The sequence below is a fragment of the Morone saxatilis genome, unplaced genomic scaffold (assembly GCF_004916995.1).
Source record: "Morone saxatilis isolate NCDOM2014 unplaced genomic scaffold, NCSU_SB_2.0 Contig7, whole genome shotgun sequence".
Lineage (NCBI taxonomy): Eukaryota > Metazoa > Chordata > Actinopteri > Moronidae > Morone > Morone saxatilis.
The window spans coordinates 13,462,726-13,484,464 of NW_023340246.1; the positions used below are offsets into that span (position 1 = coordinate 13,462,726).

Genomic DNA, 21,739 nt, shown 5'->3' on the forward strand with positions numbered 1-21,739 from the left:
CGTGCGTGTATGTGTGCGTGTGTGTGCGTGTGTGTGCGTGTGTGTGCGTGTGTGTGCGTGTAGTCACGTGGAGACGGTAGAGTCCACCTCGGTTCCGTCCAAACACAACGTGAGCGTTTAGCTGTCTGTCTGTCGGAGCGCCGCTCGGTGCTCAACTGATTCATGTTGTTTTTTTAGCCACCCGTCCCTTTAAACTAGCCAATTTTATCGAAGAATGAGTGATAAACGATGATATCCGAAGTCGAATAGTGACGGAGTTAATGCGCACTTTTTAGCCTTTTAACGTGTTATTTCGCTAGCTGGTGAACTAGCGCTCCGCTAGCGTTACTACCAATAAGCCTGGCTAGTTGTGCTTTTTTTTTTTTTTTTTTTTTTTAAACTGTGTGATAAGTGTTTTCTTGTTTTTTTTTCTTTGCTTCAGAGCTGTGCTTGTCTGCTAAATTATTTTACTTCTTAGTCTACCTCAGCCAAACAGTGAAGATCTGCTGAACAATTATGGCTACAATTGTACTTTTTGTTCTGTTTCTTTGCAGGAAGACTCACCGAGATATCACAATGTGGTGCGTAATGCTGGGGGGATTTGTCCACTGTCGGAAAATGTTTCACTGTTGTTGGAAACTTTATTCATCTATTATTATTATTATTTTATTTTTATTGGTATTGAATCGATTGGTAAGGCTACACTGTGGAGGCTGATGTCACTTCAAAGAGAATGTGAAAGTGTTGCTTTCTGCCTTGTGCAACAACTACATCTATGTTTTTTAAAGAACTAATATTGGTGCACGGCTATTTCCCCGTGTGTTTTTCTCCTCTATCATTGAACTATAGTGCATTTATAACAGTGCCGCGATTTCCCCCTCGGCATCAGCGTTGGTAGTGCACTGCAGGGTTTCCCCATCCTGTGTGTACGCGGCCATAGGGAGACGGTGACACGACATCTATATATAGCCCGAAGCTTTATCCCCGCTACAGTGGCCTTTTTTGTTGCATGTTTATTATTTTTTCCGGTTAATACAAAGCTCTCTGTGCTCAGCAGCAGACAGTTTGTCGCCCCGAAGTCGGTCCCCCCCACGGTCGCTTCACCTCGCGCCACGGGGATTCCGCTCGTGATCAGGTTTTTGCAAATCACACATGTAGGTCATCTCAGCAAAAGAGAGAGAGAGGCCGTTTACATTTGCACTGGCATTCGTGGTGAGGCAGAGAAAGCAGGTGATTTGAAATAAACAAACCCAAAAATATAACGTATAGAGGCTGTTGCATGTGTGCAGGAGCTGCAGGAGCTGCAGGAGCTGCAGCCGCGCCTGCATCTCGGACAAGCCTTCCGTGTCAGGAAGGGGTGCTGCGGGATGTTTTTCCTGTGTTTGCAGCCAGTGATTAGAGCCATCTTCTCTGTACAGGCCACTGAAGGGGCTGGCAGCCTAAATGAATGACGTATAGCTGCATCGCATACCAGGCGAGAAAAACACCCTTGCACGACCTGGCTGATGCACAGGCTGCAAAACACGACGTCTTACCGCCGGTCAGACCACCAGAGTTTTTAGAGGCAGAAAAGGCGTCAAGGAAAGCATTGATGTTTAAATTTTTAGAATATGCATTATTGATAATGAGCTGGTGCCCTCCAACAGACCTCAGGCCTTCCTCTTGAGCCACCGTTACTCTCGCCTCAGCGCAGTCATGAGCTCAGTTGCAGAGCCACATGAGAACCTGAAACCTGATTTCAGTTCACTTAGTGTTATGTTATTACATTACTGGAGCTATAAGCATAAATATGTATGTCCTGTTACATGTTTGTGCCCCTCAGAGTCAGACGGTTGCTTCCATCTGTGCATTAATGGTCCTGACCGACTGAGAATACAGCATCAGAATCTGCACGTATACAAACAGGGCTGAACATTTTGAGGAAATGTCTAATTGCATCAGCAGCGGCCAGGTTGAACTTTTACCTGCCACAAGACACCGCCAATTATGTAACTTATACATGAAATTGCGGCTCTTGTAATTTAAGCATTATTTTTGACATAACACGATGGTTTATTCAGCCTGTGCAGACATAGAAATAATATTTAAATCTTTAACTAATGGTGCGTACAGTGTGGGAGACATTACATAGGATAGTGGCTCTGTTGTTGGTAGATATGTTGGTGAGATAAGAGATTGGCTGCTCACAGAATGAGCACCAAAGACTTGATGTATAGTATGCATTGTGTCATATGTTAGACTTGGAATATCGAGCTAAAACAACGAGTTGATTGACATAAAATGTATCTGCAACAATTTAGATAATGAAGTAATTTTTAAACACAACCGCAGGGGAAAAAATCTTGCGTTGCGCTTCTCAAATGCTGCTTATCTCCGTTTCATATCATTGTAAATTGAACATTTCTGGCTTTTTGACTGGTGGTTGAACGAAAGACATTTTAATATCTCACTTGTGAGAGACATTTTTTGCTCGTTACTAAGTAATTAATCAAGAAAATTACAGACTAATCAACACTGAAACCCGACGCCGTTGCAGCTCTACTTGAATATGGCTTTAAAGTCTTGAGAAGAAACGTTTATTTCAGACTTCTGATTTCTTAGTGTTCCCCCTGTTATTAATTATAATAATAAAAGTACTCGAGCAGACTGACAGAAGTGTAGGCTTTCATGCAGAGAATGTGAGACAGCCATCAGTAGGCAGGAAGCGGCAGCTACCGGCTCTTCCACTCTGCACCTGGAGCAGTTATGTAATGTGTCATGGTCAGGTATGAATAGAATGGAGGGAGCAGCTCGGCTGGCGTGCCCGGCGAAAGGTATCGGCTTTATGATGAACTGATAGTGGTTACGTGTAGGTAATTGGACACCTGTTTTTCAGGGTGCCTGATGTTTTTTAACCACTCAGATAGCATGTAGCTAAGAAGGCAACAGAACATGTCCCCAGTACAATTAGCTGTTTACAAAGGTAGATAGATATCAGCGAACCTTCACAGGAGAGGTGATCGGTTCTTGTGATTTATACGCTGTGTAGCTCAGTTGGTTCTTCATTTCCAAAGGAGATCGCACATAAAATTCTCCAGTCTAGAATATATGTTTAAAAAAAAACTTAATTTCCAGGAAAGTGAGGTTGGGTGATGACTCTATATATATATATTAGGAGACCCATAAGTGATTTTACTGTACAGTTTATGCTGCTGTATCTATCACTTTAATTTCTCAGGACGCATTAATGTCACAAATCAATGAGATGGCAATGATTGAAAATAGATTTTTATAAGTAAGTAAGTACTTTTTATTAATCAGGTATTTAAGTTGCTTGATTAGCCAAAAACAGACATTTCTGTCTGGTTAGTTTATCCATCTAACAGCGGTCCAGTAGGTTTAGCCAGAAAATGAACTTCATCACAACTTGTATTGATACTGTGGTAGAGAATTAGTACATACTGGGAATCAATAATTGTATCCATATTGCCAACTTTCTTTTAGCAGATTTTGTAAGCTAACCTGATGCATCTCATCTTGTGATCTATTTAGTCATAGACGGCTGCCTAAACAACAGCCACACCTATTAAATACTGTATGTGGCATTTGGTGTGTGAAACAGAACATCTGCCCTCTTCCCTCTTTGATTTCATAAAAGTGTACGGGATTACAGTATTTCACTAAATACAAACTGAGAGTAAGAATAGACATTTAAAATGTCAACTATGATTTTCTTTGTAGTGTCATTTTACTCCAGACTGTTGGCTGATTTTATGTAGCTCAATATAGGAGTGATATGTAGAAGTAGCCAGTTTATTTGAGTCACCCAGGGCACTTTAATGTCCATAAATGACATGTAATTTTATGTAGAGCAGCTCCAGAGAGTGGTGCTTGAATACATTGTTGGATCCTAATTAACTTTCAAAGATTAATGATATTAAGTACCTTCCCTGGTGAAACAAGGCTTGTGTTTTTAGCTGATGTTGAATATATCTAAATGCTCATGTAGCACAAACAAAGTTGTATAAGTATAAATCTTCTGGATAGGAGCAAAGTCTAAAGTGTGTTCTGTACTATAATTTAATTCAGTATCTCCAGTCCCATTCGGACACAGGCACTCCGCCTAGTGTACTTTCTCAACCTCCCTTCTACTCATTGAAACCACACATATGGACACGGCAGCCACACTTGCCATCAATACCCGTCACGTGTTTGTTTACGCCGGGGTTAATGTAGGGAGTGGAGTCTCGCCTCTCGGTGGCTGCGTGTACGATACGAGGAGGCACATGATCCTTGGTGGATTCGTCTCTCCAGGATGGTTTGTGGCTCTTGTGCAACAGCAGCTGTTACCATGCCAGCCAGACTAATCAGAAGGCGAGCATTGTGGTTAACACGCAGTCAGTTTTGACAGTGTTTTTTTATTACTGTTTCGGTTTCATATGCGTGACATCTGGGCTCATAGTTTACTTTATAGGACTCGGCCATTTCTTGTTTTTTGGGGGTTATTAGTATTAAATTGCCAACTAACAGCTTGTGTTTGTTACAGATGTTGGCAACTGAGTCACACTTTACATGTCCTCCCTCCCACCGAACACATGACACACTGAAGTCTTGTCTTAACCTGCACGTTGTCTCACCGGTGGCTACTTTGGTTTTTGTTGTGGTCTGTGGACAAAATGAGTCAGATGATACCAGGTCACGTGACTTCCACCTCGTCTCCCATCTGCCTGAGGCCATGTGGTGTAAACATCACCTTGCTCCTTCATTGCGAATATTTAAATCCGGCCCTGCTTTGTCGGCGTATGAAGCGAGATGATCATTCGAGCTCAACGGGCTTTGATTGGGTGTTGGACTTAATGTCTCAGCCTGGTGACAGCGTGGATTAGGCCACCATCACATGTGATTGGAGGCTGTGATGGTATGGCCTAAAAAACAGGTTGAACTACAGGCTGCAAACTGATCTCCTGCCTGGATCTAGTCATGTGATTATGGCAGCCATCTTATGTCTTTACAGTAATTAGAATACAAATGTGCGGTTGAAATGTGGAGCCTGTTAGATGCCGTTGCACGAGTCTCTGCGGGATGTTTAAAATGAGGATCGGGTTGTTATTGTGATTAAGCCAGTTGTTTAACTTGGCAGTAGTCGTGAGAAATGCGGTTTGATGTGGTACAGCAGCCTGAAATGAACCATGAATTTGGCTAAGTTCAGTCGGACTATGATTAAAGCTGTGTAATGTAGAAAGCACGGGGCATACTACTCGAGAAGGGCAAATGTTCCACTACAGAAAACAACATTCCTGCGAATCGTTGGACGAAATCCTACTTATAAACCTCGAATCTTAAGCTACAAAATGACCTTCATACATCTACATTTCATGGATTCTTGGTTGCCGTCCTGTTTAATTCACTGGGTGGAATCCTCGTCCAGGATCTGCTGTTCTCATCCGCCCACCTCTCGCCGCATCTCAAAGAGAGTTTCTTGACTTTGACCCGGTCATGAATTTGAACCGCCGCTCCTGTGTGCTCCTGCAGAGAAGGGAGGGACTGAAAAGCAGTGGGGGGGGGTTGGGGGTGGGGGGTGGGATGGGTCACTTTGGATGAGGGGGATGGACACTAAGGAGGGGGGAAAGAGGCAAAAAGGCCACAAACTGCAGCAACTTCTGGTGCTGAAAATGAAACTTGAAATGAGTTTTGTGTGTTGGCCTCTTTTACCATTAGACTACTGGTGGGTTGTGTTAGTGCAGTCCTATTTGGAAATACACACTACAATGTTGTAGTTTGTCGAGTGAGAGTACAAATTATTTGTCAGCTAGTTTCTAAAATTTGAAGGTTTCCTTTGTCAGTTTCTTCTATTATAATACGTTTTCAAAGAATGAACTTTAGTAATAAGACACATTTTATACATCAGGTTCATTTGTAGCAACCCTCCAAAAAACATACAGAATAAATAATAATCTGTACGTTGTCTTGGTGAAATTTTACAGTTTTACTGCTGCAACAAAGCAGTTTTTGTATTATTTTTTTATAGTTACTGCAGGGTGGTGATGTTCTCCCACGTTTGTTTCTCTACATTAAATAATAACGTCCATATGAGCCATCAGCTGCTAACACTAGAACTAACCTTAGTAGGCTGGATGTTGGCTTACTAAATGTATGACTAAAAGGAAATGCTGTGAGGACTTATTCACGTTTGTTTGGTTTAGGTTCGGTTGATACTGTAGTTGTTTGTTAGTTTAAGTTGAAATATTCTGCAACCAAGAATAATTATATTATTGATGAGCTTTTATTGATGAGAAACTGACAGAAATTAGGGTTACATCAGTCTGTCGTCCATAACAGGAACAAAGTCTCCGTCTCATGTAATAGTGAACCGAACATCTTTGGGCTGTTGGTTGGACAGAACAGGCCATTTAAAGAGCTTGAGAAATTCGTGCTCTGCTTTTTTTTTTTTAGTATTTTATCATTGATTAGGCAATTAATCAAGAAAATGATCTGTAGATTAATCAATCATGAAAATATGTATTAGTTGGAGTCGTAATGTCTTCCAGTTGATGTTGGCCTCTTACTAAAAAAAACACATACTAGCTCGTCATTGTTCACATCTGCTGTGATGAATAGAAATACATTTTTATATATATTTTTGGTTTAAATGATAATTACTGCACTGATTTACCGGTGGTCTTGTTGTAAAGGCAGAGCGGGACTTGGCAGCAGATCGGTTTGTGTAGGTTGACCATGGACGGTTGGACACCCGCTGTCCTCTACCCACACTGCTCTGCTGCCAGCCTGAAGGCCTTGTGACTCTTCTCATTGCAGGCAGACAAACGGGCACACCACAATGCGCTGGAGCGCAAACGTAGGGACCACATCAAAGACAGCTTTCACAGCCTCCGGGACTCGGTACCCGCCCTGCAGGGAGAAAAGGTTGGTAAAGCTCAGCCTGCAGGTCCCCCAGGCACACAAATGGCTCATGTAAGAAATTTTTGAAACTTGTATCTTGCCATGTATTTTCTAAAAGGTTAAGTATAATATTTCTAGTTTATTATGTGTTATTTTATTTGACTGCAAATGATATTCAGGAATGATTCTAGCATTAGGGAAATTGTATTGATTTTTTTTGTGATGATACAGAGATGCAGATGTCTTGACTTGCTTAATGTGCGTGTGTGCCTGTGTGTGCCTGTGTGCGCGTGTGTGTGCGAGCGTCAGTGGAGGGAAATACTTGAAGGGACTGGGGAGGCAGGGCAGATGGTGGAAGAGTGCAGATTGGCAGCAGCAAGACAGTGATGCAGTCTAAATACTTGGCCCAGGGTCAGGAAGTTATTATGAGGACATTTTGTTGCTCTCTTCCTGTTTTGACATCCATGACATTGAGAGCATTTGGAGCGGGTTCAGTAACTGGGCACACAGTGTTTTATTTTCCCCTAAAAGACCAGTTCAGGACTCTCACGCAGCGTGAAGGGCGGGGGGTTTATGGGATGATGTGTGTGATGTTTGCTGATAATTTGTAAGACGTGTTCGATTACAGCTGCCTCAGTGCTCGACCCCCACCTCTCTCCCAGGAACATACTGCTATAATAGCTCTGTTTTAGGGCCAACATGCAGTGTTTTTTTGTGAGAGAAAGCAATGAGAATATGAAGAGAATATTAGGGCTGTTTTACAGTGTCTATAGTGTTGAGTTTAAAAGACTCCCAAGTACTGTAGGCTGGCATTAAATATCTGGTCGGACTCCCAAACTTGTCTCCTTATTCTTTAATCAGGCTGTTCCAGATTTTAATTACAGCTATTTACACGATTTTATTTAGGCAAGGTCTTGTATGGAGCTTTTAGTTTTTAGATCATTACGCTATCTGTTTTTGAATTAGGGAGTGGATTTTGTGGAATAATATATTTAAAGTGTAGGAAGAAGTTTGCTGAGGTGGTAAAGCCCCTTACTGACACATCTCGTCTCGTGATCAGTTTATGTAGTGTGTGGCGACCTAAACAGTACTCACAGTCATTACATATAACCTCTACATGATCAACAACTCATCCTCTGAAACTAATTAGCAGCCAGTTTGATCATTGATTAATCCTTTAGGTCACTTAAATAAAATAAATGCCCAAATCTGTAGGGTTTGTATGTCAACTTGGGCTTCAAACTCTTTCACTATTTGCTGGTATTTTATTGCCCAAACCAATTAATTGAGACAATTGGCAAGTTGATTGATAATGGAACAACAAAACAATTGGCTAACTGGATAATTTCATATGATACCCAGCCCTAATGTCTACAAATGTGACTAACGCTGCTGGTATTACATCAAAGAATGGCCACGCTTAATAGCTTCATTCATTTAGAGATGTAGTTGATTTGTCAGGAAAGTATCTGTAATCCTCCATTTAAGAGCAGCCAGTCAGCTAACGGGCTGCCGCAGTACTTTTTGTTTGCTGTAATCGAGGCGAACGCTCTGACAGCTAAGTGTCAGGGTTGTGAACTAGCCTGTGGATGTCCGACTGAAGTGCTAGAGGAACCTCAGAGGTTAAGAGGAGGCAATCTGTGCAGAAACATAACAGTGGTGTCCTAGATTTCCCTCAAGTCTCTTGCAGTTGTTTGCAGTGTGTCGGCCTGCGGGCCCAGTCTCAGTAGCATCATGACAGGAGCAGGAATGTTTGTGCAATAAATGTGAATGAAAAGGACTCTGTATACTTGGCGTCATTGCTTCAATTTCTGCATGTGTCACTAACAGCAGTCTACCAAACAGGCGTCTCGAGCTCAAATCCTAGACAAAGCCACAGAGTACATCCAGTACATGAGGCGAAAAAACCACACACACCAGCAGGACATCGACGACCTGAAGAGGCAGAACGCACTGCTGGAGCAGCAAGGTATATCTGACTGTCACTATCATTTTATTCTTCAGGTTGGGGATGTTGTGGTGACGTTCAGACACCACAATTTTGTTAATTTCAGGAAAACCTCTCCGCTAGTTTGAGGCAGTTGTCAGCACTCAGTCATTTTTGCCTGCTGATGGTAGCTGGGACTCCTGTGACCTCCTCAGAAAGGAGGGTGTCCACGAGGTCTTACAAAGTTTAAAATCCAATAATCTGAATATTCAAATGTCTTAAATGTGTCTTATTTAGGATTAATGAAGTTAACATTACTCCTATAAAACTGCATTTCAGTCTCGTTTTGGGGAAAACTGTGTATTGATCATGCTCTAACAACTATTAAACAAAGCCGACATGGAACTAATACCAACTTTCTGTCACAATCTCAGTATGGACATAAAATAGGTATTAAATTGCATTCCTTATGGTCTTACCAAGTCTTAAATTGAACCTGTTGAAACGTGCAGATACTGTTTGAGTTGTAGCGAATCCACTCGGTGCAGCCTTTAAGAGTGGACTGCAGGAGGGGAGGGTGAGGAAATACAATCGCCACCATTATGTTTGTTTTTAGTTGGATGTTGTAGTGAGATAAAAGAGCATGTGAATGAATGCTTAGAGAACACACCGTCCCCGATCTTAAAATGAAAGTGTTTGTGCCACTGCACTACCACACAAAGTCGAGCCTCCTGTCCCAGCGTAACCTTTCATAACCCAGTGGGTTTTCTCTTTTAAGTGTTTCCTTCCATGGGCCTTGCTGATAATCTGAAACATGTTGCTGTGGTTTATTGTCTATAATCTAAACCCAACAGCTATTGAAATGGGCAGTAAAATTCGAACACTGCGTTGTTCAAACATATGATTATTACGTTCGCACTGAACAGCTATGTTTCCAGTCAGGCTTTGACAGCGCACCAGTGGCCCAGATGCCTGCAGGACTGCAGCAGATAAATATTTTACTTAATTTAGCTCAACTTTAAACTGTTAGTGATAATTTAATGATTTTAGTTATTGATTTCAGCTCCAGTTTCATATTTTGATGGCAGTTTTTAATTTAAATATATTAAATCCAAGTAGTATAACCCCCCAAAATTCCTAGGGAAAAAACATGACCTCAGTTGTAGATATACATTAATCTTAGAATATTGATGTTAAACCGAAGTAAAGTGTGAGTGTGTCACATTTTTAGAAAAAGGATAATAGAGACACACACTGAGAAACAGAAACTAAATTGAGTGAAAGACGCTAATGGAACAGAGGTTAGCTAGAAAATGGGCCATGACTGAAGCTATCTCTGCAGGTCCAGCCACACCAGAGTGGCACAGCAATATATGTTACTGGTACTGTCATTATGTGCTCATGGGTCTTAGTTTTTGTATGTCATACAGGGGTTTCTGATGATTTTCAATTTTTGTTCTAAATATCTTTTAATCTGGAAAGCACTTGTTTTTATGAATAAAGTATTATTGTTACTGTTGATTTTGGTAAGCTTTTGTTTATGGATTTGAAGAGGAAATCTCTGTGTTGCTTCCCACTCAGCACAGCAGGGTTAGAACGGATGGTACAGCACAGCTCATATCATGGCTTCCTTCATTTTACATTCTCTGGTTATCTGCACTTCCTCAAACAGAATTCCATTGTTCACTCATGTAATGTGTCCCCAGCCTGAATTTTTTTATTCACCGACTACCCTTTTGAAATGCTTTAGTTCGTCTTCCTCACCTTCATGTTTCCTGTTGTGTTCTCGCAGTCCGTGCTCTGGAGAAGGTGAAGGGCTCCACCCAACTCCAGGCCAACTACTCGTCGTCTGACAGCAGCCTGTACACCAATCCCAAAGGCAGCGCCGTGTCGGCGTTCGACGGCGGCTCTGACTCGAGCTCCGAGTCGGAGGCAGAGGAGCCGCCCAACAGGAAGAAGCTGCGCGTGGAGGCCAGCTAGAGAGCCGAGCGGGTTTAAACCTGGCCACGGTCGAGACGGTGGGGCGCAAGGGAGGTCGGGAGGGAACGCAGCCTTCAAAGCTCTCGAGGCTCATCAAGTACTCCCCCCCCCTCATGCCAACAACAGCCAGCCCCGGCCTCCCCCACCGTCCTCCTCGCTCTCTCTCCTCCATCTCTGGGTGGGGCTCGCACTGGAGACTTATGACCCCTCAGACCTCCAAACACCGCCGCCACAATCGTCTCTCTTCCCACTCAATCTCCAAGAACAGGAGGAAGGAAGTCCGCAGCGTGAAAGATGACTGCTTCAATTCATTTAGAGAGCTTCAGGTTTTTTCCCTCTTCCCATCCCTCTCTTTCTCTCTTTTCTTTGGTTCTCCGTCATTGGTATTTCCCCCCTAGCAACGTCAACAATCCAAAACCCAAAAAGAGGCAGCTTGGCTACTTTAGGACTTGATGCTTTTTTTGTACCCTCAATAAAGCCCCTCTTCCTCCCCAGGTTGTGTTTGGGGGGGCGGAAGGGCGTGCCAGGCGTACTCCTCCAAGCACTGCTAATATTATATATTTTTTTGTTTATTTTGTTATTCTTGATAAAAACCTGTTTAGAATTTACACACACACACCTAGATAAATCGTCCTGGAGAAGTTTACCTTTTTAAAAATAAAAGAATAAAACATTTGTAACTTTTTTTCCACTAAAGAATGTGAATGAAGCAAATGTTAAGTGATACCCACCTCAGGCCCACTGGATTGCAGAAGTTTTCTGCCCGACACGTTTGTTAACACAAGATTAAAAAGAAGAAAACATGACTCCTTTGTTGAAATTGATGTTTTGAAGGCGAATATTCCTAAACTTGTATCGTATTTTGTCCTTTAGCTTGAAGTAGTGAATGACTTTAGGTGGCTGAATACGTTAGGCATCTCGTTTTATATATTATAAAAAAAGCATTGATTGGATGTTTTCGAGTTCAAAAGTATGTTATGCATTTTGTAGTAATCTCACAAGTTATGGGAAAATGCCAATTTGTCACATGTAGTTTTCCTTAAGGGTTTGAAATAGGTATTGAATGTCAAAGGTAGCTCCCGTCTTTTGCAGTGCAAGGAAGCGAAATGAGTCCTTGTCGATGTGTTGTGCTTTACACAGTAAAAATCAATGTTGCTGAATCCCCCAAGGAAAAAAAGGAAGCATTTTGCGTGTCTAGGAAACGTGTGTGTATGTATATTGTTTCCATTTTATTTCCATTTAGGAGGATATAATTAGTGTAATAGGTCTTTGTTTGTCCGATTCCATTCCATGGAAATTACAAGTATGTTGTACATACTGCCAACAATTGTCTTGCAAGTTGAGGCCTACCTTTACTATGAGACTATAAAATAAACTATTTTATCCTTTAAAATGCCGCCTGTGGTTATTAAGCTGTCAGACCTAAGTGTTGTTTACAAATCCTCACGGTTCCTGTTTGTTTTTAAAAAATGTTTCTCGCATTATGATCAGGCATTTCCTTCCTCCAACTCCTGTGACTGCGGCTTTCAGGACGGCGTGTACTGTGGTGCTACAAACATAAATTCAGGTTTTTCTGGTTTCTACTAATGCAGGCAGGTGTCTAGAATAAAGACAAAGGGCGTAATGTACTTTGATGTCTGATTAGGTCACAATTCTCCCCTTACACTGGTGTTTTAACTATGTGGAGGAAAACATTAATGTGAACAGCCAACCTGCTTACAGTATGTACATGGTTAATCTGTGTTTTATTTTATATAAGGGAGAGGTTATTGTTTGTATTTACCTTGTGTTTAGACATGAACAATGCCTGGCTTTTAGAACATATGAAAGTAATGAGACAAAGTTTCCCTTCAACAGATCATGCTGACCCCAAAAAAGGAAGACATTTTAATTATTTGGATGTTTCATATTTTATTTACTGAGTTGGCTGATTGTTTTCTGCAAGTTTGGTTTAAATGAAGCAGTTTCTTCAAAGAAATTCCTCTGGAAACCAACAGCTGCTTTAAACCAAACTGCAGAAACAATTACTCAACTGGGCAGCTGATTGATGTTTAATCTCTCTCTCTCTTTTGTCATTTCCCCTCTCTCTTTTCAAGTTTTAGTTTGTTGATCTGATAAATTTTTTTTTTTTTTACTATTTTATTATTTTTTAGTACAGAAATACTGGAATCACCCTAAGAAATGTGCACCATGTGCTAAGGTTTTAACTGTAAAATAAAAACTCTCCCAAACCTAGCTAAACCTGCTTCAGAACAAATACGGAGGACCTAACCTTTGTGTCCTCAGTTGTAGTTACAGCCCTGCGTTCAGTCTACTGTTGGTTCTTTAACTGCTGTATCTGCTTTCTAACTAATGATCTGTTTCTGAAATGTCTGACGTGTTCACCAATCACTCAACAGTTGTAAAGCATTTTATAACACCATTATGAAAAGTGCTATATAAAGTTTTATTAACTTGGGTCATACTGGAACCTTATAAAGTTTCACTTTTATTTCAGAGAATGAAAACAATAGGCATTGCAAGCAAAAATTGAGCTGAATGCGAAGCTGCCCACGCACAACTGTTGACCTTTATTCAGGCAGACTGCTCCTAAACTCCAGCCCTCATCTCTACTGAGGGTCAACCAGTCGGATGACTGCTTCTTGGGCTCGTCCTCATTAGACACTGACTGCCGTTTTGCCGGTTTCGAGTCCATTCCCGAGAGTTGTCTGGTTCACACACAGTGATGTCTCTACTGGGGATTAACTAGGACTGATGGTCGGCTGATCCGGATGCGGCGGCGGGGTCCGACACTCTCCCGTCAGCGGAGGCTCCCGGTGGCTTGTTCTCGTAAGGGACAGGCAGCCGGTGAAAGTGCTGCAGGGCCTGAGACACCTTCTCTGGACAAATATTGTAAACTGGATGAGTTGGAGCCTAACGAGAGAGAACAAGAGGAAAATAAGAGACCACACCATTATACGTTGTCAAGCCTCTATTTGCACTTATTCTTTATGGTTTCTTTTTTTTTTTTTGCCTTAAAGTGACCCAGTTTTCCAACAGCTTTATCTAATCTGGTTTGGGTGTAATTACAGATTTAGTTTTAACTATACTGTATGTCCTATTTATAGAATAAATACAGATTATGTATAAACTGCCTCTACTATCAATGGAGATTTGTCATTGATTTCTTCAGAATTAAACTGCTCTGCTAAAGACCAATCAATTTCACCGCTTTTCAAACACTTCTGCATTGAACCTGTCAATACATTTAAGACTTAAACTTATGACCAACCTAATTAGAGAAATCCTGAACAAAAACATCCCTCCAGTTAGTTAGTGAACAGAGAATCAAGAACTCCTGTAAACTGTAATGCAATTCATTACAACAACACTTTGTCCTCTTCTTCTGTATTTTGTCTCGCCAAGTTTGTGGTAGCGGACAAAACGTGCAATGCAATCTAATGCAACACCACCACATAGGCCGCCTCAAAAATTTCCAGAGTTGAATCAACCTCCTCTCTGAGGTCGAGAGAACACAATTCTGCTCACAGAGGCTGTATTTGCTGCAAGACCCACGTATAAGACTGAACATGTGTTTCTAATATTTTGTCCACACCCTGTTGCTTTGTAAGACAGCATGAGAAAACATATTCCTGGACTCTGACCTAAAGCATAATGTCCAGTTTTACTAAAGATGTGATAAAACAAACCCACTGTTGGGTAACTGAATTATGAATTAAAACCTAAGAGGTGATATATCTGTGCATGCATAAGGGGGCAGACTTACTGTAACCAGCTGTAAGTGCCAGTAATACAACAGGAAACAGGAAAATAAAACACCACTGTCTGTACCAGTCACATCTTTAAGTAAAACCACATCTTAGTTTCATTGCTTTAAATACTTACTACACCCAATGTCAGAGCTTCTCCTTTTATGTTTGCATCAAACTGTAACAAGGTTGGGAAATAAACCCTAAACCATCACATTGACATACAACAAATGAATGTAAAACATTTAGAAGGTGCAGTAGTCATGCTCTCACGACTATGTTAATGCAGGTGCATGCATCTGAATTCATATACAATTGTGCGTGCAACCTGCAAAACACAAAAAGCCAGTAGTTTAATAATTTACTGCTTGGTGGAAAAATGCATCAGAGGAAAAATGAGCAGTTGACACTTTTTAAAAAGGTGTTCAGTTAATTTAATTTTTCTTTTCATTTTCAAGGACTGGGAATAAAAAATAAATTCTGATGATTCTCCAAGAGTCTAACAACAGGGGTGACAAAGATCTGCCAATGAACATTTGAAAAACAAACATTATTCTTAGCAGACTACACCACTGTCTGCTCAGCTGGGAAGCTCTTGCAGAGTAATAAACCCAACTACCCGAGGGCGGGGGGGTACTTCTGCTGTAGCCAGGGGGTACATGGAACAAAAAAAAAAAAGTATAATTGAAAAATACTTCCACATAATTGTGTCCTCCAGCTTTGGTGTGTGCAGCTCATCTGTAGTATATTTATTTTTGAAAGAACCGATAAGTTGACCGGGTGCAGTGAATTCCTGCAGTCTCCATTGGGTGCCTTGCAAGTGACGGAAAGAAGTTACCGAACCTGACCAAGAGATTGTTTGGCACGTAACTCCCCGTAAAACCTGAGGTTTATATACTTCTGTTTATGTATATGTTAAATAAACAAGATAAAATGTGTTCATTAGTGAGTTTTAGGGCTGCTGGTAGGCCAACTTTGTTGCTAATAGTTTCCCTATGTCCAGTCTTTACACTAACGTAAGCTAGCTAACCGGCTGCTGGATCTAGTTTTATATTTGGTGGACACATCAGAGTGGTATAAACCTTGTCGTCTGCCTCTCAGTAAGACAGAGAGATGTTTTCCTTTAAACACCCCTGCTGTAGAGAAAGTAGAGATCTGATGTGTCTGTGGAGTCCATGTCAGTGGCTGGGAACCCCTGAGCACATAAAGGTCAGAATAACAAAGTATAATTTCATTTATCTGAATTATGAGCCGCTATTATTTTGCACATTTGCCAGAATATACAGCAACATTGTTCAACCTCCAATGTAGTGACTGGACTGAAGAATTTGTTATTATTTTACTGGAAGTATCTTTAGCATTTACTGGGGTCTCATTTGTTCCTACAAAAACAAATCCATCAATTTCAGAATGAATCCACCCGCATGTCCCAGTCTCTCCCTCCCAGCCCTGCTGCAGCCTCACCAATCTGTTCTCCTCCTTGCCGAGGATCATCTCATGGTGGAGGTCCATGTTTCCGAAGTGCTGTGCTATGGAGAGTCCGCTCAGGCAGTAACACGTGTGGTAGAAATCTCTGGATCTGGACACATGAAGACATGAGAGAGGACAATGATGGGCATGAGTAAAACCGCATGAATCACATTTGACGCTGTACAGAGCATGTGTGCTGCTACCAGCCTGAATGTGTCATGGTGTGTGTGTGTGTGTGTGTGTGTGTGTGTGTGTGTGTGTGTGTGTGTGTGTGAGCGTGTGTCCAGATGGGTGTGGACTGACTTGCCAGGCTTATCCAGGAGGCCCCCTGCTGGGTTCTGACAGCACAGGAGGATGTACTCCTGCAAGGCCTGCTGCTCGACACTCCACCGCTGCGACTCAGCTCTGACTCTTCCTGCACAAACACAGTTCAGCTCAAATTTTACACTAATTATATAACATTAAAATAAATTCATATAAATATATATATAAATACATAAATTATATTGGATTGTATCAATCAGATTATATCAAATCAATCAAAAAGGTTTTTAAATCAATGAGCGAATAAACTGGTATATGAGAAACGACTTTGCCCATTATTTACACACTGACAATCATTCAGTGTACACTCAATTCCACAAAGCAAAACATCCTTGAGAATCAAAACAATTCCTCCTTGTCGTGCGGCATTTGTACCAATGTGTGTATGCAGTGCAGCTCTGAAACGCTTTATACACTTAAAGGACCAGTGTGGTAAGATTTAGTGGCATCTAGCGGCTGACTTTGCAGACTGCAAACTAACTAAGCTCGCGTCTGTATTTTACGACCTGGGAACGGGGCTGTGCAGTGTGCGAGGAGAAACCTACAGTGGACGCGAATAACACGAAAGGCAGTGTTTGGTTTGTCCGTCTGGGCTACTATAGAAACATGGTGGAAACATGTCGGACTCCATGGAAGGCGACTCACAGCCGTTTGTAGATAAAAAAAACGGCTCATTCTAAGGTAACAAAAACAGGTGATTATATAACATATTCTGTTAAATTCCTGCCAATAGATGCTAAATGTTACACACTGGACCCTTGGTTTATTGTGAGCAAAATCACACTGCAACCTCGGCGGCTCTGCCACGACCTGAGATACAGTACCTTCTTTGAATAAGGCTCTGCTGGAAGTAGAGGCAGGAGTCCAGCCTGCCAGAAAGAGCTAGCAGCCATCCACCGAAGTTTATTACAGCGGCCCTGGAAGCCTCCTTCGAACCGCATCTGGTCTGCTGAGCCACCCACCGCTGGGGACATACGACAAACACAGATTAAATACAATCATACACTTTTACAGAATGTTTTTTTTTTTTTTAAATGTGTGCATCTCTTGAGGATGTTAAACTCTGATCTCCTCATCACTTTAAGCGTGATCACATCTGCCCTGAACGCCGCCAGCGACAGAGCAGAGCTGGAACTCCACGGGGTCACACAGGACCAGAGGTAGAGACGTACTGAGGGGGGTGAAGGAAAGCGGCGTCTTCATACTTTCAAACGGGGATGGAATTCGCAATATTGTTGCCATGGAAACCACTAATTGGTGCACATCCAGTCAAATCTGCTTGGCTTGGATTGAGTAATTATGGAATATTGGGTTTAATACCAGCTGGGGTCTAATTTGTTTGAGGAAGAGGGAGGACAATGTTTAGCTTATTAATGTTAGTTGAGGGATTTATTTCAGCCATTAAAGACGAAAAAAAAAAACGAAAAAAATCCTTCACTGTTTCAGTAAAGAGTTTAACACGGACAAACACCCGTTTCTGCAGAGTAGGCGCAGCCTCAAACGTAAAACAAAGGAAACACGCTTCATAAATATGCATCATAGCCAGTAAGGTTCACCCTGGCCTTCAAAGATTTTTTGCACAGTGCAAAAACACATGCAATAATTAATACCCTAACAATGGTGGAGAGACTTTCAACATCAATATTTAATTTAAACATTCAAATAATTCATTATTTTTAGAGAAAATATCTTTTTCCTCCATAAGTCACGAGGAAATTTGAAAAGGCATGTGACACAAACTGTAATCTTTGATCAGTAATCTACATCATAAATGTTTTATGCGTGCTGCTGCTGAGTTTAGTGCAGTCTCTATTTGATTAGAATAAACAGACGGATCATTCACCGGCCTGGCTGCACTGTGGGAATTATGCTGCTTCCCTTTCTCTATACTTGATAGGCAATATCGTCCTCCGCAATGCCAGTGGAATTTCTCATATTCAAAGGACGCACCAGCCTGGCATTGACACACAGGTTATTGATTAATGGCAGTTTGAATGTCGTATTTAGGCTCTGAACACACTCTAAAGCACACTATTAAAGGCTGTATTTTCTTCACTTGTTGTTTTCGTAACTTTGTACTCAAACTGATAAGCAGAAAAATGTATTTCACTAGATTTTCTTTGAAAACTGAATTTAAGTAATACTGAGTAAATAACACAACAAGGCCACATAAATCTCAGAGTTGCCATCAACATGAATCTTTTCTCAATGTTAATGATTAATTCATTCTCACCGAGATGAAACCGCGGCTGTTTCAGTGTGACTCATCCTACATCACTTGATAAAGGACAATTTCATAAAAGCCATCTTTGTTCACACCCACTCAAATACGATCATTTTCAGAAAATAAAATGGTTGTCAAAAGAAAACCCAACTAAAGCCCTTGTACGTGATCTGTATGGGATTATCATTGTAATAGACAATATTCTTCTTCACAAACAGCTGGGTTTTTATTTTATGATCCAGATCAGACAAATACAAATATCTATTTGTTTGGAATATTTTAAAGCTAATATTTGGCATTTATTGGTGATAAAAAATGGCTGTAGATTATTTTTCTACCCAATCAATACAACACAGCCTTTGTTTATCCACCAAAACCCACCTCTGCTCCTGGTTGTGGGCTCCAGCTCCACTGACGCTCAGGTTAAAACACGGCGACAAAAAGGTTTTCCAGGGGATAGACAGTAACACAGCACACTTTTGAGGACGTGCTTTGTTAAACTGTGGCTGGGCGTTGAGTGGATTTTATTACAAAGGGCCATTTTAACGGCCTACTAGAATGTGAGGAACAGGTTTTCTGACTAGTGACATGCAAATGTAACTTTATGACCACAAAGAATTTGAATACATGCTGCATGATAGGGGACAGTATGATGGCAGTTCCTGGAGGAGCATTTTACATCCTTGATATTTTGAATTTTAAAATGGCATTTCTTCCTTAACGATGACTATAAACATTGTATAAAAGAAACCAAAGCACAAAAACCGACTGAACATTGTGTTTTTGTCCTTTGAATAAGAGATGTAAAAAAAAAAACCACCTCTCTTTTTCTACTCCGGATGACCTTAAGCTTCGTTTCATTAACGCCCTGCCCTGCTGCAGAATGCCTGAACACAGCTCTGAAGCTCTCCCCATACTGAAGCACACTTCTCTGGAGGCAGGCAAATTTCAAGAGAAATTTCCCTTCGGGCATCAACACAGTGCCTCAGTGGTGACAACACAAGCTACTGTTTGAAGAAAACTGGTGGAAACTTTGTCCTCCAATATGCCAAGAGCCCGGAGGCAACATAAACAACTAAAATTAAAAAATGTCAAGGTATCGCTTACAGCTGCATCTCCAAAGGGTTGTACGAGACAGAAAATGTTACTGAGTACAGGTTCAAGGAAACAAATCTAAGACGCAGCACAAAGTCTATCTAAAATAAGCCAAAAAAAAAAAGAGCAATAGACTAATATTTCATACCAAGTCTTCAGTCGTTTTACTTAATAAAATCTCACTCGGGGTTATAACATTTTATTCTTATTTTATCACGGATGTGCGTTTCTGCTTGGCCCCTCGCGGCGGTGAGCAGCCTATAAAAGGGATATTGCTTCAGCACAAAGGCTCTGTTGTGACTGATAGCATCTTTTTTTTTTTTTTTTAGACTCAATCCAAGTAGTACCACAGGTTACTCTGAGCAGCGGGTGTTTTATGTAATGTTCAATACTTTTTTTTTTGATCAAATAACCAAGAAAGACATGTGTCTGTGATTGTGAAAATATCAGGTGTTGGGGAGTTTCTCACCAGCAAGGCTTTGAGATCCAGCATATGTTCTTTGCCCAGGATGACGAGGGCAGCTGTGCCACAGAAAGTGTAGCCACCGTGGGCCTCCAAACCTGGCACTCCACTTAGACCACCCTCCCAGTTCTGACAACTGGAGACAGAGGAAACAGACACTAAAACACACAGTAAATCACTCCCTGGTTTAAAGAGAAAAGGACCCATGAATCGGCCTTTAATAATTCAATAATAGACCGCTGTGGCGGAGGTGCTGCCGGGTTGTACCTGAGGATCCAGTTGGTCGTGTCCTCAAACAGTTTAGGTGTGAGGATGTTTGTGAGCGATGCTACAGAAGCTGCACAATACGCGCTCCTATAAATGGAAAAAACAGATGTGGGTGAGCAGGAAGTCTCCTCCTACACTTACACATTATCTACCAAAGCACTGTATTTTTAGACTGTCAGCAGACCAAATATAAACATCCATTTTGTTTTTTGTTGTGTTAGCCTGTCATACTGTAAAGTCATCTTGGTGTTGATATAGTTTTCCTCTGCTGTCACCAGACTGCAACGCTTTGAACCTTTGAACTCAACAAGAATTCAAAGCTAAGGCTGATACTAATTTATCTTTTTATTTTTATTATTATTATTATTACTACACAGAACAAAAACTTGTAACCTACTAACAAGTATTGTCTGTGCAGCCAAACCATTACAGTGAATTACAGCCATTACAGTGAACTTAACCAGTTTATTGTTCTCAGCAGTGTAAACATGGGAACACTCTGAGCATGCTCAGAGACGATTTTGAAACAAATGAGCATCAAAATAAATGACACTGGTCCTTCTAACCTAATATCTAACTTGTTAGTAGGACAAATTATTATATTATCATTGGCTCTGGTCTCTTCGGGGGCATCTGTGCACAAGAATAGAAAGATAAATTGAAACTAGTGTGTTCCTTTGAGGAAAGGGCAGCATTGTGGGTGAGACAACACCACCTATAGTATGAGGATAGCATATCTAGATGTATGTCTAGATACACTCATGTTTCTCATTTGAGGAGTAAGGCTGGTCTTATTCAATGTTTTTTTTCCCCTCCTAATCTCTTCACTTCCCTGTCTGTTTTAAAAAATGTTTTATTTTATTTTTATTTTTAAAAAAGGGTTTAAATTTTAAAAGAGGCTCAGTAATTTCCTACAACAGCTGGGAACTGAGCTTTTGTGGGGACTATTTTTATCTGCCAATTCATATACATTTAGTGCGTTAGTGAGTATTGACAGCAGCCGAATGACAGCTGTATGTGCTGTAATAAAGGCAGTGGCAGGGCTCATGTTTTAAATGCTTTTTGGACGATATAGGTCTATGAGAGGAAAAAGCTATATCAGGCTGCAGTCACATCAAATCATTGTTAGTTTTGGTCTTTTCATGGGATTTGTTGACAATAAGAAAAATATTGAATATCACCAGCTTTATCCTGTAATAACGCCTAAAGGATGTGGGGGGAGAAAATCCCATCCATTATATGTGTGTATACAGTATTGATGTCCCATATAGCAGTGAAAACTCCATTATTAGTCTATGAGTATACTCGGTAGCTTCAAAGACAACCTGAGCAATACTGCCTGGGTCCTCCTATTGTTCTGCTTTATCTCTGCTGTTTTAACC

The 21,739-nt window shown here is 41.1% G+C and overlaps 2 protein-coding genes across 2 annotated transcripts in view; one reads left to right on the top strand and one right to left on the bottom strand.

Moving 5' to 3' along the window:
• LOC118340974 (protein max-like) overlaps nucleotides 1-12,158 on the top strand; it is a 13,399-nt gene extending 1,241 nt beyond the window's left edge. Inside the window, exons 2-5 of the mRNA XM_035679142.1 lie at nucleotides 534-560; nucleotides 6,775-6,930; nucleotides 8,689-8,827; nucleotides 10,578-12,158. Coding sequence (XP_035535035.1) covers nucleotides 534-560; nucleotides 6,775-6,930; nucleotides 8,689-8,827; nucleotides 10,578-10,765 — 510 coding nt within the window. The 3' untranslated portion in view covers nucleotides 10,766-12,158. The remainder of the gene's footprint in view (nucleotides 1-533; nucleotides 561-6,774; nucleotides 6,931-8,688; nucleotides 8,828-10,577) is intronic.
• Nucleotides 12,159-13,233: 1,075 nt separating this feature from the next.
• fntb (farnesyltransferase, CAAX box, beta) overlaps nucleotides 13,234-21,739 on the bottom strand; it is a 20,577-nt gene continuing 12,071 nt past the window's right edge. The window contains 9 exon segments of the mRNA XM_035678290.1: nucleotides 13,234-13,678; nucleotides 15,979-16,093; nucleotides 16,288-16,399; nucleotides 17,133-17,154; nucleotides 17,157-17,257; nucleotide 18,339; nucleotides 18,904-18,915; nucleotides 20,097-20,226; nucleotides 20,358-20,444. Coding sequence (XP_035534183.1) covers nucleotides 13,511-13,678; nucleotides 15,979-16,093; nucleotides 16,288-16,399; nucleotides 17,133-17,154; nucleotides 17,157-17,257; nucleotide 18,339; nucleotides 18,904-18,915; nucleotides 20,097-20,226; nucleotides 20,358-20,444 — 748 coding nt within the window. The 3' untranslated portion in view covers nucleotides 13,234-13,510.